Source organism: Mesoplodon densirostris, chromosome 5, assembly GCF_025265405.1.
Source record: "Mesoplodon densirostris isolate mMesDen1 chromosome 5, mMesDen1 primary haplotype, whole genome shotgun sequence".
Taxonomy (NCBI): domain Eukaryota; kingdom Metazoa; phylum Chordata; class Mammalia; order Artiodactyla; family Ziphiidae; genus Mesoplodon; species Mesoplodon densirostris.
The window spans coordinates 141,372,829-141,390,653 of record NC_082665.1 but is presented as its reverse complement, the minus strand read 5'-3'; the positions used below and the strand labels follow the sequence as shown (position 1 = coordinate 141,390,653).

At 41.6% G+C, this 17,825-nt stretch overlaps 1 protein-coding gene across 3 annotated transcripts in view; it reads right to left on the bottom strand.

Moving 5' to 3' along the window:
- PLOD2 (procollagen-lysine,2-oxoglutarate 5-dioxygenase 2) overlaps positions 1–16,585 on the bottom strand; it is a 116,560-nt gene extending 99,975 nt beyond the window's left edge. For 2 of the 3 annotated variants that reach the window (XM_060099560.1, XM_060099561.1), the window contains exon 1: positions 16,113–16,585. In XM_060099560.1, the coding sequence (XP_059955543.1) occupies positions 16,113–16,227 (115 nt within the window). In that variant the 5' untranslated portion in view covers positions 16,228–16,585. The remainder of the gene's footprint in view (positions 1–16,112) is intronic. The other variant, XM_060099558.1, reaches the window with a different exon arrangement.
- Between the last annotated feature and the right edge of the window lie 1,240 nt (positions 16,586–17,825).

Below are 17,825 nucleotides of genomic sequence, written 5' to 3'. Positions count from 1 at the left end.
TATGCTAACACATATATATGGAATATAAGAAAAAAAATGTCATGAAGAACCTAGGGGTAAAACGGGAATAAAGACACAGACCTACTTGAGAATGGACTTGAGGATATGGGGAGGGGGAAGGGTAAGCTGTGACAAAGCGAAAGAGAGGCATGGACATATATACACTACCAAACGTAGGGTAGATAGATAGTGGGAAGCAGCCGCAGAGCACAGGGAGATCAGCTCGGTGCTTTGTGACCGCCTGGAGGGGAGGGATGGGGAGGGTGGGAGGGAGGGAGATGCATGAGGGAGGGGATGTGGGAACAGATGTATATGTATGACTGATTCACTTTGTTATAAAGCAGAAACTAATAAAAAAAATAGAAAAAAAAAAAAAGCTACATTTCCCCCACTCCTTTGGAGCTAAGCTTCTCGATGAAAATCATGCCCCTCCTTTTCAGATACATTCCTATGAAATTTGGAAGACAGGTGGTCTTCCCACCACTGCTGGCCGATTCCATTGGTAAATATGGTCAGGAAGGTACCTCAGTGTTCCAGTCTTCCACTTTGTGGAGGGAGGGATGGAGGGCAGGAGGGAGACACACAGATAGATATGCAGCAGAGGCAGTGGTTGAATTCTGCTTTCTAGAGTCCAGTCACCAGCTTCCGGTGCAGAAGAAGTCAATGGAGAAAGCTTCCTGATCCCGGGATTACATTTACAGCAGCATACTCATGTGGCAGTAGTTCTAATGGAGGCCTCCTGATTCCCCCAAGTTGGGACTGAGGTAGTAACCTCAGAGCCTGGTTAGCTCTCTCTGCTGTTCTAGGAATCAATGCTGGAGGCTCAGCCTACAGCCTCCTCTTCCAGCCTTTCCAACAGCTGCATAAACCCATAATTACTTTTGTTCAATAATCCCCTTCTGCTCAAGATATCTAGAATGGTCTCTCTTTCCTGAATGGAATGGACAAACACAGGTGCCCACTCGCCTTGTTAGTTGTGACTGGGGTGACACGGGTTATCTGACTACCCCTCTGTAGGGCCTACAGGCAAAGAAACCTCCTGAGGCTTGGAGGTCTGAAGCACAGCAATTCACAGACTTGGTACCAACAATAAGAGATACTGTCTCTGTCCTCTTGCAGTTTAAAATCCAGCAGAGAACATAAAGCTAATTAACATGAAAAGTCTGAAAATAACATACTAAATCCCTAATTAAGTAACAGATTATAAGCTAGCAAATAATGTTGCAGGAGTCCAGCATGGAGGGAAGAACAAAGAACTAGGAGATACCTTGCATATACCACTTAATACCTCCCGATGCAATTTCTTGGTTTGGAGAAGCAGAAACAGTATTGAGGGAAAGATCATCTTGAAGAAAGTTTAAAGATCATCTTTAAGAAAGTTTCCAGTTCTAATAAGATGATTTTTGGAGAATAATGTGGAAAAGTGTCATAAAAAACAGCTTCATGAATGGGCAAAACAGAGGACTTAAAAATGTTGAGTAGGGGGGACCTCCCCGGCGGTCCAGTGGTTAAGACTCCGCGCTTCCACTGTAGGGAGCACGGGTTCGATCCCTGGCTGGGGAACTAAGATCCTGCATGCCACGCGGCGAGACCAAAAAATTTTTAAAAAAAATTTTTTAATGTTAAGTAGGATTTTGACAGTGAGAAGAAACTGGAAAAACAGATATCATTAAAAAAACGATAAAATTGTGGTATCTTGGCTGGATAAGGAGTCCAGTATGCATTATCAAGTGAAAATTGGAAACAGTGATAAATACATTTGAAAATAGGGAAGACACAGAAATTTTCTAAACAGGGCAGTGGAATTGCAAATGTGCCATCAGACAAGAGCAGAGTTTCTCAATCTTAGCTCCACTGACGTTTGGGACCAAATAATTCTTGTGCTGTGCATTGTCAGATGTTTTAGCAGCATCCCTGGTCTCTACCCATAGGATGCCAGGAGCACCCACCACTCATGACAATCAAAAATGTCTCCAGACGTTACCAAACATGCTATGGAGGGCAAAAAACCTCTCCCAGTTAAAAGCCACTAGACTCGAGAAAGATTAGTATGGAAAGATGAGGCACGATAATTTAACAATTTAAGAAGCAAGTATAACTGTCTTATTCTGTGATGTGTGCCCAGACCAGGAGTTGTAACACACAATAAACAGTGAAGAGGTGGGGCGGTGCGGGGAGAGTATGGCGAACAGGAGTACACAAGTACCACCTACAGGGGGCACACCACTCAGCATCAGCCAGCTGTGGCTGCCACATCGGAGGGCAAATCCAGGGTCTCCAGGCCTCCTCCCCACCCCACCCCACCCCACCCCACCCCAAGGAAATAAATTCCAGACCCTTTAGTAAATTTTCCTAATTTTAAAAACACAGGACTTAGTTCAAGTTTTCTGAAAAACAATAAGCAGGCTGAATTTGACCCTCAAGCTGCCAGAGATCAGGAGCTTAGACTAAGGTGATGACAGCTTGAAAGGGTGTTTAGGAGAAAGTGATGGATCTTGACCAAATAAACTAACTGTTAAAAGTCAGTTTTGAAAAAAAAAGAGGATCACTCCTACTTTCCATCCTCACTCTACAGTGATAAATGGTCAAACTTCGTCAACTTGTAACTACGTAACAGAAATGTTAATCTTCTGATTTGGTATTCTTTCCTGCTTCATTGAATGTATGCTTACAGTAAAAAGTAATAAAGTCACTCACTTGCATTTCCTAGAATTAAAAAAAAAAAAAGTCAGTTTTGAGAACGGGGGGCAAAAGTGAACTTGAATAAGTATTAGATGATATGAAGGAATTACTATTGAGTGTGATAACAGTCTTAAGATTATGTTTTAAAAAAGACAGGCCTTATCTGTTTGTGGTATTTAACCATATATATATATATAAGCTTTCCACTACAGATGAAACAAAAAACAGGGAGAGAGAAAAAATAATGGGTAAAACTCAACATATCTGAATATTAAGAGTAAGTAAGAGGAATGAGGAAATGTGACTTCAAAATTTTGAATTCGAATAAGCAATCAAAGAACATCACCAGAGAGACTGCACCACTAAACTTATTTATTTCCTTTGGGTTCCCCTGGAAAAAGCTGTCTTTACATCTTAACTTGTTAAAACTTATTTTCTAGAATTCACTGACAGCCCACACTTTCCTCTCCATTATCAATCAGACCACAAGAATTAATTCCATACCTTATATGCTCCACTTTAGAATAAGGCTAACTGGAATCATACTCTTTAAAATTATACTCTAACTAAATGATAAATTTAGTTAGTAGCACTTATTGAGCAATTTCTGTTTGCAGACTCTGTGCTAAGCCTTTTACTGGCATTATCACATTTAATCCTCAAGTCAAACCCAGGAGGCAATTACTGTTATAAAGAAACTATGATTCAAAGAGGTTAACTAACTTGTTCCCAGGACAATCAGCAAATAAGTGGCAGAGATGGGATTTAAATGCAGGCTGTCTGATTCCATAATCCCATCTCCTTAGCATTATCCTATACTGTCTTCCACAGGGCATCTTTCATAATTAGCACACAAGCAGTTTATGAACATCTGGCCTTCAAATAAATCATGTATCTCAGTAAGCCAGGCAAGCTCATACGTACCTTTAATTCACACTTAGAGGTGTCTAGCCCCCTTCCTGTACGGTGAACGCTCTCTGGCTATATCTAGAAAGCAAGCATCCCCTTCTGTACTGCCTTTGCATTTGCCCTAATGTTTCAGGAGCAAAGTAGCATCTTGCTCAGATTCTTAATAATATATTCAGGATGAAAGTAGGAACAATACAGCTTTCCAGATAATTCAAAGCACAATGGACTTGCACCTTAATTTATCAGGAACACCAAGAAATGTGACGCGACCTCTTCCACCATGGAACACATCCATGGTTGGCATCATAGAGTCACAGTGTCTAGGTTTCTGAACTTCTGCTGATTACCATGGCAACCGGCTAATTCCCCATAACCAAAGGAAAAGCAAATCCAGTACTGCATACCGTCTCAGGGTGCATGTCCCACCAGGATCCATGCACCCGGGCCTGCAGCCTGGGAGTCACTGCATGGCGAGAATGGCTGGGTCGTATGGTTTATTATGGTTAAAACAAAATGCTACAGTATCAGTTAGCACAAACCAGGGAGATAAATTCCTCATATGAAACTATTCAAACCAAATTTCTGCTCAGGGAGTGTCCAGTTTTACAGAAGCAAGCTTCCCCTCTGCCAGCATTGGAGGCAGCGGCACTTTCAGGTATTTCTGAATTAATCGCCTGAACCCATTCGAATCACATATTGTATAATTTTCTAACAGGCTTGCAAGCAATTTCAGCTCCTCTCCCCCACTTCACCTCTACCTCCCGTCACCTCTTCACACTGCGTAAGACTCGTTTTTCAAAAGAATCTTCTACAGTTCAGATATGCTTTCAACTCATTCAAATGTGGACTATTCTGACACGTAGTAAGAAAAAGTCATACCTTACATCAACGAAGAATTTAAATCCAGTTTTAGAAAAGGAGATAGAGCTGTCAAGTGTGGACATGTCTTAAGTTTACGTGTACGATTTAAAATAAGCCTCTTGGTTTATCTCTTACCTCAACCTAAAAACATCCCACTCAGCCATACACTGTAACCCGCTGGAACTGCAACCCGTGATGCTGCCGGCACTTGTGTAACAGAGCCATTCAGCGACTTGCTATAGAGAGGAGGAGCTTGACTATTTAGGATTATATACACTACGAAAAAAAACATGCTTACACTTGAGGGATGTAAACGTATCAACTATTTTAGAGTAATACAAAAGTAATCATTTTAATGAAACAGATTTTTCTTCAACCTTACCGACGCTACAGGAGAAACATCTGCTAATGTTTACTTGCTTATTCAATAAATCACAGTTAATCTCCAAAAACAACACCCAGACTAAACGGTTCTGTGATTTCTTGGTAATCTTATAGTTGAAAAAGTTAACAACTGTATGTTTTCAAAATTAAGCCACCCTCTTTCCCATCCAATTGTTTTCTTTGAACCGCTTCCTTCAATTTACATAAAATCCATCTGCAGCAGCAGGAAAAATAGTCCGAAGAGAAAAGCACCACCACCTCTTCCAAGGCCTGGGTCTAAGACTATACCATTTACTAGATATGTTTCACTCCAGGGGTGCAAACACATGCAGAATAAATGGCACTGTGACAATGAACGAAAAATATATCCAAGAAAAGTCCAGATCAAAAGGCACTCCAAATTTCTACTCCATTCTCAAGGCTTAACAGTTATCTCTGTGGGTAGCAAACACTATGCATACACACACACAATGCACACAAAAACTTTTCTCCCATAAGTTGATTTTCTTTTTATTTACCACGTCTCTAGTTTACTAAATGCAATCATATTTTAAAAATATTTAATGACTCTAAAAAGTAGATCTAGGTGATTTGATAAGTGTTTCAGAACAATCTGGAGGAGGGCTTCCAATTTTTTTTGTGTGTGTGGTACACGGGCCTCTCACTGTTGTGGCCTCTCCCATTGCGGAGCACAGGCTCCGCACGCGCAGGCTCAGCGGCCATCGCTCACGGGCCCAGCTGCTCCGCGGCATGTGGGATCTTCCCGGACCGGGGCACGAACCTGTGTCCCCTGCATCGGCAGGCGGACTCTCAACCACTGCACCACCAGGGAAGCCCGAGGGCTTCCAATTTTTAAACAGCATATTTCATTAAAAAAATTCTTTAACTTCGAAAGAGTTATCAGCATCATTTTTGTTAACCAACAGGACTTAAACAGTCAGGGTGGAAACAGAGGAATATACAGTTATTTTTAAAAACAGCTTACAATATTTAAATGTACTGAAGAGTATATGATTCCTCTCAGGAGATGGAAAATAGCTTCATATAAACACCAGATTGTTTTCTCCTCTCACATTAAAACACTTGAAATATTTTTAAATGTAAATTTAATTATTCTTGGCCCTATTTTCCTACCTCTAAATCAAAAGTTTATTAGGAAAAAAAAAATCAAAGCCTAAGTCCAGCTCCTGATAGAATAACTAGAATATTAAAATACAAAACAACTTTGTATCTATGCTTTCTTTGGCCTAACAAAAACATAGATAGTAAATTTCCTTGAGACCTCGTTTCTGATTCCTGCAGCACTTTGTCTCCACTACACATCCTGACATTTAGAATTCAAGAAACATCAAATAACAGAGCTAGAGAGATCATAAATTACAAAGAAGTTGGGAGAGGCAAGATAATTGATTCAAGGTTAGTGAGTGGAAGGGTTAGAACTTAGATGTGGGTTTCCCGATGCCCAGATGTCTATTGTCTTCCCCACAGGCCATCATAAATGCTCTTTTGATTTGTTCAGTTTTATATATGCATTATTTTCTATGTAAGAGTCTTAGAATTTTAATGTGGAACAGGAACTGAGCCTAACACATTTTTGGTCTGTCATGTTTTTTCTCTTTTTCCTCCACATAAGGCAACTTGGAACACAGACTAGCCATTCAATAAATACTCATAGAATTAAATTTTGAAATATTAATTGTGACACTTCAGAATATTACACAGTAGGAATTGTTCTTAGCATCCATTTGTATCTAAGAAGTTACAATACTGCTAATTACCTCTAGAAAAAGTGTATTCTGGGAGAATTTTTAAAGTTATTTAAATAAGTGTAGATTTATTGAAGAGTGTAGATTCATATAAGCCAATGTAAATTACTACTCAAAACCAAGAAAAAAGCACTGTGAGCAAAAGAGCTGTGAGCAAAAATGCATTAAAAACTTACCCACTGAAGAAAATAAATGACTAGGGTTAGGCTGATAGGTCCCTACGAAACTATAAAGATATCTCGTCCACCGATGTCTAGAGAAAACACTATGGTGTTCTCCTCTACTATATACACACACAATACTTCTGACACCCATGTGTGGGTTTTTTCCCACACAGATCCTTTCTCCCACATCAGCTGGGTGTCCTGCAATTCAGTTCAATTGAACCAGAATTACCACAGAGCCGACAGGTTAAGGGCTCAGTCCCATAAGGCTGCCCCCACTTCAGATGCCCATCGCAAGTAGTAGGTCCCCAGGTTACCCACAACTTCTGTGTGACTTGGCTACAAATCAGAAATTTCCAAGACCCCCCCCCCCCGCTTCTCAGGTTCAATAATTTTCTAGAGTGGCTCACAGAACCAAGGAAAACAGCTGACTTACTATTGCCAATTTATTACAAAAATATTTTAAAGGATACAAATGAACAGCAAGATGAAGAGGTACATAGGTCAAGGTCTAGAAGGGTCCCCAGGGCAGGAGTTTCTGTCCCCTCGGGAGTTGGAGTATACTACCTTCCTGGCTTGTAGATGCATTCCAAGATTCAGAAGCTCTCCAAAACCTGGACTTTAGGGATCTCTGTAGAGGCTTCATCACATAGGCATGGTCGATTATTAACTTAGTTTCAAAACCCTCTCCCTCCGTGGAATATAGGGGGTAGGGCTGAAAGCTCCAAGTTTCTAATCATGGCTTGGTCTTTCTAGTGACCAGACTCCATCCAAGAGCCCACCAAGAGTTGTCTCATTAGAACAAAAGATGCTCCTATCATCTAGGAAATTCCAAGGGATAGAGGAGCTCTGTGTCAGACACGCCTATCACTCAGGAAATTACAAGGGTTTTAGGAGCTCTGTGTCAGGAACAAGGCTCAAAGGCCAAATATTAGCAGGAATGGGGCAAAGGGGGGCGGCAGTTGAGACCAAAATAAGCATTTTTTTTATTATTTCACAACCTAGTAACACTTATCTACCTATGAACTTCATGGACTCCAATGCTGGAGAAGAAAGAGCTCTCTGTGTAAAAGAAGCTGGTGAGGAGAAGTAGGACGGAAGAGAGGAGAAAGAAAAGCTGAGCACGGACACAGAACCTATGAATCCCTGAGGATGTGCAGGTAGGCAGGTCTTTAAGTAAAGTCACAGTAGAGTAAGAACTCTGAGTCTCTAATTTGTAAGTCTGTTCATTGCTTTGCTTGGGAGATTTTCCAGTTTGGGGTTTTGTTTTGTTTTGCCCTTGGTTACCCAGTAAAGTCACTGTTTAAAAAATTCCACCCCTGTATAAACTAAACTAAGAAGAAAAGGAGAATTGTCCTTCTCTAGACATGGCTGACAGGAATTTCAAAGGCTCTGGATGACCAAGGCACTCTGGTCACAGTTGTGGTGCCAGCTGGAGGCCAGGAGAGAGGTCTGAAAGGTTAGCGCAGGACAGCAAGGGGCCCTCGGAAGACCAGGGGCCTCAGAGCTGGCTTGGGCATGACTGGAAAATCCCATCAGAGAGCCAGTTTGCCCTTTGCATGATGGCTCTGTAAGACTTCCCTAGGCGACTGAATTAGGGAGTTCATTTTAATCTGCCTACAAACTGTTAGCCAGTTTCTTCCAAAAAAAAAAAAATTTAATTCTACATTTGCTTTTTATTGTTGTTTTTGTTGTTGTTGTTTTTTGGCATGCTAAAACAGCTTCTCGTGTTTAGTATACTGCTAGACCCAGGAAGAAAAGGATCACATATTTAAAGAACCAGTTTTGAGAATGAATTTTAAAAATCTAAAAGTAACTGGCTCCCTTCCTAGCCAGGTATGTAGCACATAAAAGTAATTAGCACCCTAAGGCCCAATAAAAGTTGTAGCTTCAAAGCAGTAAAACAGACTAGTCAACGAAAGAGCCTTGCTGACGGGACACTGGCTCTGTGTTGGGGCTCTGTGGTCACTGGAACTGAGATGCCGAGTTTCTGGGGCTTTTGCTGGACAGTGTCCCAGAATCAGGAACTCAAGACTGCCAGGACCTCACGTCCTTCTTCCACTTGCTGCTGTGCCTGCAGACAGTGAAGCTGTGTGGCACGATGCATATACAGTGTCTCCTCAGTACCTCTGAATGTCTGGGTCGGACTAGGGCTGGTGATGAGAGCAATAAAAATTACATGTGCTTGCAAGTTCCTTCCTGCCGTAAGAATCTTTACCATATGACATCCACAGCATTAGAAGAACAGAACCACAGCATTTTAATCAGAGGAAAATCCCCTCTCTCTTTCTCTTTGGAAGAAATGTTGAAACAGATTAGCAGTAACTAGAAAAATAAATAGAATTCCTTTTAGAAATTTTAGTATGTAACCCTAAAGTAAATGAGCAGATGATCAGTTAATGTAATAACACCAGGATGTCTTATACATCCAAAATAATAAAAGCAATGTTAAAATCAATATAACAAATGAGATTTGGTTATAACCCTATAGCCCATTTTGGAAACTCAACCATGTTTTTCAGAAGCACTTTCCCTGACCATTTAAATTTTAGCCCCCTCATTTTAGCTGTATGTCCTCAAAAACTCTTTTTGTATTAAAAGTTTCACAGAATATATTAATAGCAATAAGCATGTTCTTTCAATTGTATGAAATTAAAGTGTTTTTTTCCATTTCTAATGAAGATTTTCATTATAAAGCAAAGATAGTCTACTCACTTTTCAAAGTTTTCTCCCTAACTAGACAAAATGCAATTCCAACCCTATACAAACTAAATTTTAAACCAAATTTTATAGCAGAATATAAACAGTAAACAAAGTATATGTCCACACTAGCAAATTAAGCATTTTCTCATATAATCACATCTTTTTTTAAGAAATAAATTTAAGGGGGGAGATATACCCACATTTCAATTGGCATAAACAATGACTGTTATTTTCCCATAACGGCTACAGTATGCTACTAATACAATCAAGGCCTGAAAAACACTTATGAATCAATCTAGTAACTAAGTATGTAAATGCACTAACCTGAATTAATTTATTTTTTAATAAAGAGATTTATATTTAAAAACTAAATCGAAATCATTAACAGAAGTTGATGTGCCTCTTTTAACAAACAAAAGAAAATATGTAATGGAAATCTTTCCTCTGGGTATAAAAATAACATATCTTCACCCTTTAAATTTTGTTTTAAATAAAGTTATCCTGAATGGGAAACATTAAAACGTATTTAAAGTTTCCGTATTTTTTAATTATAAACAGTATTTTTTGACGGAGCATTCTTGTGACACAGTTAATAACGTAGTGATAAATTCAGTAGCACCATTACCAAACAAAGGTTGCAACATAATAGGCCATAATATAGTAAGTAGCAAATCAAGTGTACTTCAATTTTAAAAAGATAGTAAGTAGCCTAAGGACAACAAATCATAACGCACTGTTTATAATTCTACTACTCTGGATAACTATTTCTTGGCTAATTAAAATCTCAATAGTTCTGAAAATTAGTTGTTATTTAAGTTAAGTGAGGCAAACATATCGCAGCAAATGCAAAGGGGTAAAATGTAAAAGAAAAATATCTGTCATTTTAAAAGCACCAATTTCTCAGTTTAGCCTAAGTTTTACAGCAACGGTTGAAGAAGAATAAAAATAGTCATTGATAAATGTGCTAATCATTTCCTCCCAGGAATCAAGCCACAAATTCAGTCAAGTTTCTAGACCAAATTTCTAGAACACACACAAGCTCTGAAAAAGAAATATGCATCTCCTTTCCAATCGGCCACCAGCTGTTTTATGCTTTTTTTTTTAACATCTTTATTGGAGTATAATTGCTTTACAATGGTGTGTTAGTTTCTGCTTTATAACAAAGTGAATCCATTGTACATATACATATATCCCCATATCTCTTCCCTCTTGTGTCTCCCTCTCTCCCACCCTCCCTATCCCACCCCTCTAGGTGGTCACAAAGCACAGAGCTGATCTCCTTGTGCTATGCGGCTGCTTCCCACTAGCTATCTAGTTTACATTTGGTAGTATATATAAATCCATTTTTTATCCTAAGCACACTATTTACACCAAAGTACATGTCTAGTTAGCATCAAGCACCAGGTTTAAAAAGATGTAACAGAGAAGCTCTATGTTTGAATTCAAAATGCCACAGGAATCACTGGCAAAGGCTAAAATGAAAAACAGCTCTCTCAAGTGCCCAGAGCCAGCTGCTACTGTCCAGAATGTGGCTCCTTCCAAGAGAGCAGCAGATCTGCAGGAGACATGCCTTAAGAGGGAATATCACCTCCTAAGGCCAAAGGCGGCAAAGGGTTTCTGTACAGGGCCAGAGAGCAAATAAATTTAGACTTTGCAGGACATATAGCCTCTGTGACAACTAATCGACTCTGCCTTGTAGCACCAAAGCAGCCACAAATGATATGTTAACGAACGAATGTGGTTGTGAGCCAATAAAACTTTACAGACCCCGAATATTGGATTTCATATAACTTTCATATGTCACGAGACATATATATATATATATATATATATATATATATTTATATTTATATTTATATTTATAGTTTTCAGTCATTTAAAAATGTAAAACTCATCATTAGCTCACTGGCTGTACAAAAACAGGTAGCTGTTTATAGTCTGCCGGATTTAGCCCATGGGCTGTAGTTTGTCATCCCTGGCCAGGGGCCCAGCTTTCCTTCAGCCCCTGCCTATCCCTTTCCCCTCCATTTATATAAACCTACAAAATTAGTGCTCTTTAGCAAAGCAGCCCTTTTGCTTCTTTAGATCTCTGATGCCCAGTCTCTATTTCTTTCCCATCGGTACCGAAAGTCCAGAAGAATAAAGGGGTCAGGGAAGACACAGAGCATGGCCTGAAGAAAGGGCACAAGTCCCTCTTGTGTTGCTTTCAGCTATCTGATCTTCAGGTAACAAACCATCTAAATGTCCATTTCATCATCTATAAAAAAAGGATCATGGTATCCAACCACGTGAAAGTATTTCTGAAGGTATGATTTTATATTGAGAAAGCTAGGTAGAGCAGAAAATATAACTTCTGGAGAAGAACTGCCAACAACTGGACTTACCTGGTGGCACAGTGGTTGAGAATATGCCTGCCAATGCAGGGGACGCAGGTTCAATCCCTAGTCCAGGAAGATCCCACATGCCGTGGAGCAACTAAGGCCGTGCACCACAACTACTGAGCCTGCGCTCTAGAGGCACAACTGCGGAGCCCACACGCTGCAACTACTAAAGCCCACGCGCCTGGAGCCCGTGCTCTGCAACAAGAGAAGCCACTGCAATGAGAAGCCCGCGCACTGCAGCGAACAGTAACCCCCACTCACCACGACAAGAGAAAGTCCACATGCAAAAACGAAGACCCAACACAGCCAAGGAAAAAAAAAAAAAAAAAGAGTTGCCAACAACTTGTTCAGAAACAAAGCCTTGCCTGATGTTTCACGGGTAAGTTCCTTGATCATGGTAGTGCATGGGTCCCCGGGTAGAGAAAGGAAACTCAGTGAACTTAGTTAAAACCCTAGGAAAAGGAGCAGCTAGCAATCTCATCGACTGCATGCCACTTTTCATAATTCTCCGAGTGGCCAGAAACTCAACAAACATAAACTGAGAATCTTCTTTGTGTTAAAAGAACAGGGAAGGTACTGTGAGGCGCACAAAAATGAATAAGACTCAGTCCTTTACTCCAAAAAATTTATAATTTATTAAACATGAACATCTATCATACAAAGCAGATATGATCGTATAAACCAACTGCATTAAGAAGTTAGAAAGAGAGCCAAACAAAAGGATGGAGAAGGATTTCTTAGGAGCTAGATATAAACAAAGAATATAATTTCAAGGAGAACAGACAGAAGTAGAAATTTGAGAGACCTGTACATGTGTATCTAGGATGGCAGGATACGTGGATTCTCAATTTCACCAGACATTACTAAATTGTTCTCCAAAGGTGTTGTGCTTCCTGAGACTTCTCACCCTCATAACAGTTGGTATGATCAGAGTTTATTTTTTAAATGTTTTAGTCAATGTGATGGGTAGAAAAGGGTATTTCAATTTAATTTTCATTTCTGGTCTTCACATTCTCTAGAATTGTTTTGTATGTCTGTTTTTACATGAACGAAAGGCAGAGACTGGTCGTTCTGTGTGGCTGGAGCCCAGGACACAGAAAGTACACAAAGGACAAGCCTCCCTCTCTTCTTCTCGAGGTTTTTCCAGGACCTTGGTTTTTTCCTCTCCACCCCGTAAATTGTCAGTTTGCATCAGCAGATAGGGACAGACCTTTCCTTTCCTCCTTGAGTGTGCCAGGGTAAATTAAAGAGTTTATAAATGAACATGGTTGAAAAATACTGGTCTTGACAGAAACGTCTGAAACCATTTCCTCCATTTTTGTGCAAAACTTGGTTTCTGCCCAATTTAGATCATGGAATAGGCAAGGTACCTTAGAAAACACTGAATGTTGATCTAGGTCTGGAGACCTAGTTACAAATTCTTGGCAGGAATACACCTTTTCTCATTGAGAAGGAAAAAAGTGTAGGAAACATAAATCAGGGTATGAACTTGATTTGTTGACGCTTGTTAGGTGGGTTTTGCCTTGAAAGCTCCCATGGAGATAAAAGTTTAAGGCAAAATTCCTATAAATGATTCTAGGAGAAAATGATTGTTTCTAACCAAATTCTTATTTAGAATCTTTCCATGCTGAGAAGAAAGTGGCAACCGAAAAGGAATGAATGCAGTACACTGTAGAACTTTCAGTAAAGAGAACAAAAAGCAGTGTTCTCAACTCTGGTTAATGCACAGCATCAAAGCTAGGAAAAACTATATTCCAAAACTTGATTAATGTAATGTGATTCAAACAACACATTCCCTACTACAGTGGAAAAATGGAAAAATCACTATAAATATTTGTTTCCAAAAAAGAGTAGCCATTATCATTCCAGTACACTGTAACGCCACATTGCCTCAAATACACATAGATTTGTCTAATCCAGTGATTTCCAACCCTGGGCAATTTTGTCCCTCAGGAGACATATGTCCATTTTTCATTTTGAGACATATTTCATTTTCACTCCTGGAGGAGGGTGCTCCTGACCTCTAGTGGGTAGAGGCCAAGGATGCTGCTAAACATAAAATGCACTGGATAGTCTCCCACAATAAATAATTATCTAGCTCAAAATGAAAATACAGCCACAAAACCCTGGTGTAATCTATTTCTTCATGTTTAGCTGGGACATGGTGACAAAAATAGCGGGTTAGAGATGATAAGCACTCTTCTTAAAGACCTCCTATTAAGCAAGCTAGACAACTTAGAGTTCTAAAGTTTGCTTGATATTTACATAGATAAGAAAGGTTTCCAATTCAGCAATTTTCAGTTGTAATAGTTTAGAGAGAAAATGGAACATAATCCATGATTCTCCCCATGTTATGAAGCACTGTACCATCTATATTTATTAGCTTATCACATCTACCTATACACAGTTCATAATCAAACTGGCTACTGCTGGCTCCATCTATGACAAATCAATATTTTTCTGCATTTAGATGATATCCGAATTCCCCACGCCCACCCACCAAAATCAGTCCTCAGTTGTCAGCAGTGGGTTTTATGGTCATTTTCTGAGAAACGCGTTCATATCTGAAATTCCCTTCTCTGATGTTACAATCCATTAAAACTTTACTGTCCTGCTCCATGAAACTTAAAAGTCAGATTAGGAAAGAAAGATAATTTTGAATGTAAACCTAAAAGCAGCCACAAAGAGATGTCTTCTATAAAAAGTAAGGGGTGTTGATAATGAAGTGAAATAAAATATACAAAGGCTGAAGAGGTCCCTCTAAAAGTGGCAAAGTCCTTAGAGGTTATTTTTTTTCCCAGTAAGTTTCCTTGGGTGTTTCAACAAAGAAAGTCATTTTTCTGGGAATTTTTTTTTAATGTCTCCTTTTCCAGGTTTGCTGAAGGCATTTTCTTGTCTATTTTCTAGAGGTTACAGTAAAAGATAATTTTAAAATAATGAAAAAAATTCAGTTCAAATTTAAAGAAACCACAAAGGGTTGAGAAACTCATTTTGAAGCCATCACATATATCTGAGAGAAAGAAAAGTATCCTGTAACTGACAAAAATCTATCCAAATGCTGAAGTTTCTCAAGCTAACAAAGCAAGTACTGTTTGGCAGGAATGTAGAAAGATGGGCAACTTAGTCCACTGAAGTTTTCTGAAACACTTACAGATGAAAACAAAAGTATTGCTTACATGGATTGACTGGGTTCTACACCAAATGTCAACTTCTGAATGTAAACCTAAAATAGAAATTTCTGTCCTTGTGCTTAAGTAAAGTTCAAGCAGAAAAGTGCCCTATTTACTCCCCCCCAAAAAAAATGACAGAATGATTTTAATTTTTAAACAAAAGTGGTACAGCAGAAGGACATTTAAATGCAAGATCTAATTTCAGAAGAGAGCACAGAGTTAGAGCACAAAAGTGGAACACTCCAAGGCTATCTCATGTGCAGCAAATGGCAGCAAAGTATGTTTGACAAACATGCGGTGAGGCTCCCTTTAATCTTGTTAAATGTAAAAAGTTTTATTTTACATGAACTTGACTATTTGCTGCAGTTCCAGCTTCTGAAAACAAGGAAGGGCACCAGGCTTACGAAAAGGGTGGCTAAGCGGAAAAGCTGTGGACAGCTTCCCCTCCATAATCCCCAAAGAGGAAAGCTACCTCTTGGAGGTATTGGGTAGCCAAGCAGCCTTACTGAAAACAACCAAGGTTTTGAGCGTTGTTTCTGGCAGGAGGTAGGTGTTACCAGCTGCTTCCTGGGGCGCTGGAAGGAATGTGTCACCATCAATCAGAAAGTACACTAGCCCAGTGTTTAGGTCACAAAGGGAGTACTGCTTCGTCCAAAACGGATAAATCATGACAACTCCAGCAAAGGAGGAGAAAGCAAAGTTGCAAGAAAGGTGTTGGTGCCCACCGACCTGCAAGACCAATAGGAAACCCCAACTTGTGCTGAAGAAAACTTCGTGCGCTCTCGGGTTACGGAGAACTCCGAGAGCCCACGAGGGCGGATGCTCCCACACTCCCCCGGGGATCAGCACAGACAGAGCGCAGTTCTGGGGAAGACCTGGGCGGTCCTGGGGAGGATGGACAGCCCACCCCCACTCACCTCGGTGGTCCTGCGGAAGAACAGGCTCCCACCAAATCACCTCTGTGGACCTGGGAGGGACGGGCGCCACCCTCCACCAACTCACCCGGCCGACACCACGCGAAGGACCGGTGGATGAATGAACTGCTCATCCGGCCGAGCCTCGCGGGACAGGGCGGCCCGCGGGAGTGCTCACCTGTGGGGATGCTGGAGGACTTCCCCGAGTCTGCACCCAAGCAGGGGTCCCAGGGCTGGAGGACGAGCGCCAGCAGCAGCAGCAGCAGCCGCGGCTGCACCGCGCATCGCCCCATCTTCGGCCCGTCGGGGACGGGGGCTCCGGAGCCCCTGACGCCCTGCAGCGGCCCACTTCTCGCGAGAGTGGGGACCCCTGATCCGCCCCGGGCCGACGAAGGCGGGCGGAGGCGGCCGCGCCGAGTGGGCGCAGGGTACCCGCGGCCGGCAGGTCAAGCGGCGTGGAGAGGGGCGGGAATCAGGTGGTCTGGAAGGCGCAGAGCGGCGGGCGCCCGCGGCGTCGCGGGCAACTTATAGGCTCCCCGAGGGGGAGGTGACGGGGCGGGTCGCGCCCCGGCTATTGGCCGCCGGCTGACCCGCCGCGCTGCTGCGTGCACCGTGCGGTTGCCTGCGCTCGCCTGCCGGCGCGCCTGTCCCAGCCCCACGTCTGGGATTGTTTGCTTAACTCCGACCTATTTAAGGAGCCGTCTGCCGCTACGTGTGGAGGCTCACGCAGGGCTTCTGGCTGGAACCCGGAAGCGTGCAGTTAAGTTTGGGAGTGGGCCTGAGACAGGGGGAGGAGACGCTGGGAGTCTGGCCGACGGGCGGCGCTCCCCGCTCCCTCTCGGCTTCCCCAGCGCCCTGAGCTTCCCGGTAGCCTCTAAGGGTGCGAATCTGCTCTTCTCTACATTTAGATGCTACCCCCAGAGCAGAAGCGACGTCAAATCCACAGCAATCCTGGTTGAATGGGACCTCGCCCGACAATGAATGATGGACATGTAGACACATCCCGCCCCCCCCCGCCCCGTTAACTCAGGGGCAAGTTTAAACCCTGTAAAAGGAAGGCCCTGTTTTTAGTTTACTCTATAAACAGAAAGTTTTTATTGTCCATTGAACATTTCTTCCTTCTCTCTCTGTGCCAGGAGAGCCTTAGACTCTCTCCAGTAATGGCTTGTAAATACTGCGGAATCGGAGTCCAGCATGTGTAACCCGGGGCTGTGCCTTACAAGATCTTCCTTCAGTCCACATGGAAAATTACTCCCAGAGATGCTGTCAGAGCGAGCGATCTCTCAGCTAGCTCCCTGGCGCGTCCTCCCCTGCTTCCAGTTTTGACTCATGTCTGAGAAAATTCCTTTTAATGTATTACTTCTCAGCACAGTTTAGCTAGCCCAGTGTTTAATCTGTTGGGATGAGCAGGGGCAAAAGCACAAATTAAGGCAAAAGCCTGACAATCTGCCTCGTATATTTCACGACACGAGCTATCCTATGGGAGAAAAAAAATCATATTGTTAGTGTGGCAATATTCTATAATGTTCTACCTCTATCTTCCTAAAATGCAGAGGGGGGAGCTGATTTGAGCCAATACCCTTTCCAACTCTGAGCCTTTGAAGTTAAAACAAAATTATTGGAAAAGACGTTCCTTTATGATCACATTTTGTCTGAAATTAGCATGATGTCTAGATGAGTACTAAGTGGTCGCGTTAAAAACAGGTGGAAAACCTGTAAAGAAATGTTGCCTGTGTGTGACATTTTAGAAAAAGAATAATTTCCTGTGCCCAGCCCTAAGCCAGTTGTCATGGTGTGTGTAAGGTTTGGTCTCAGTATTTTTTTTTTTTTTTTTTTTTTTTTTTTTTTTGCTGTACGCGGGCCTCTCGCTGCTGTGGTCTCTCCCGTTGCC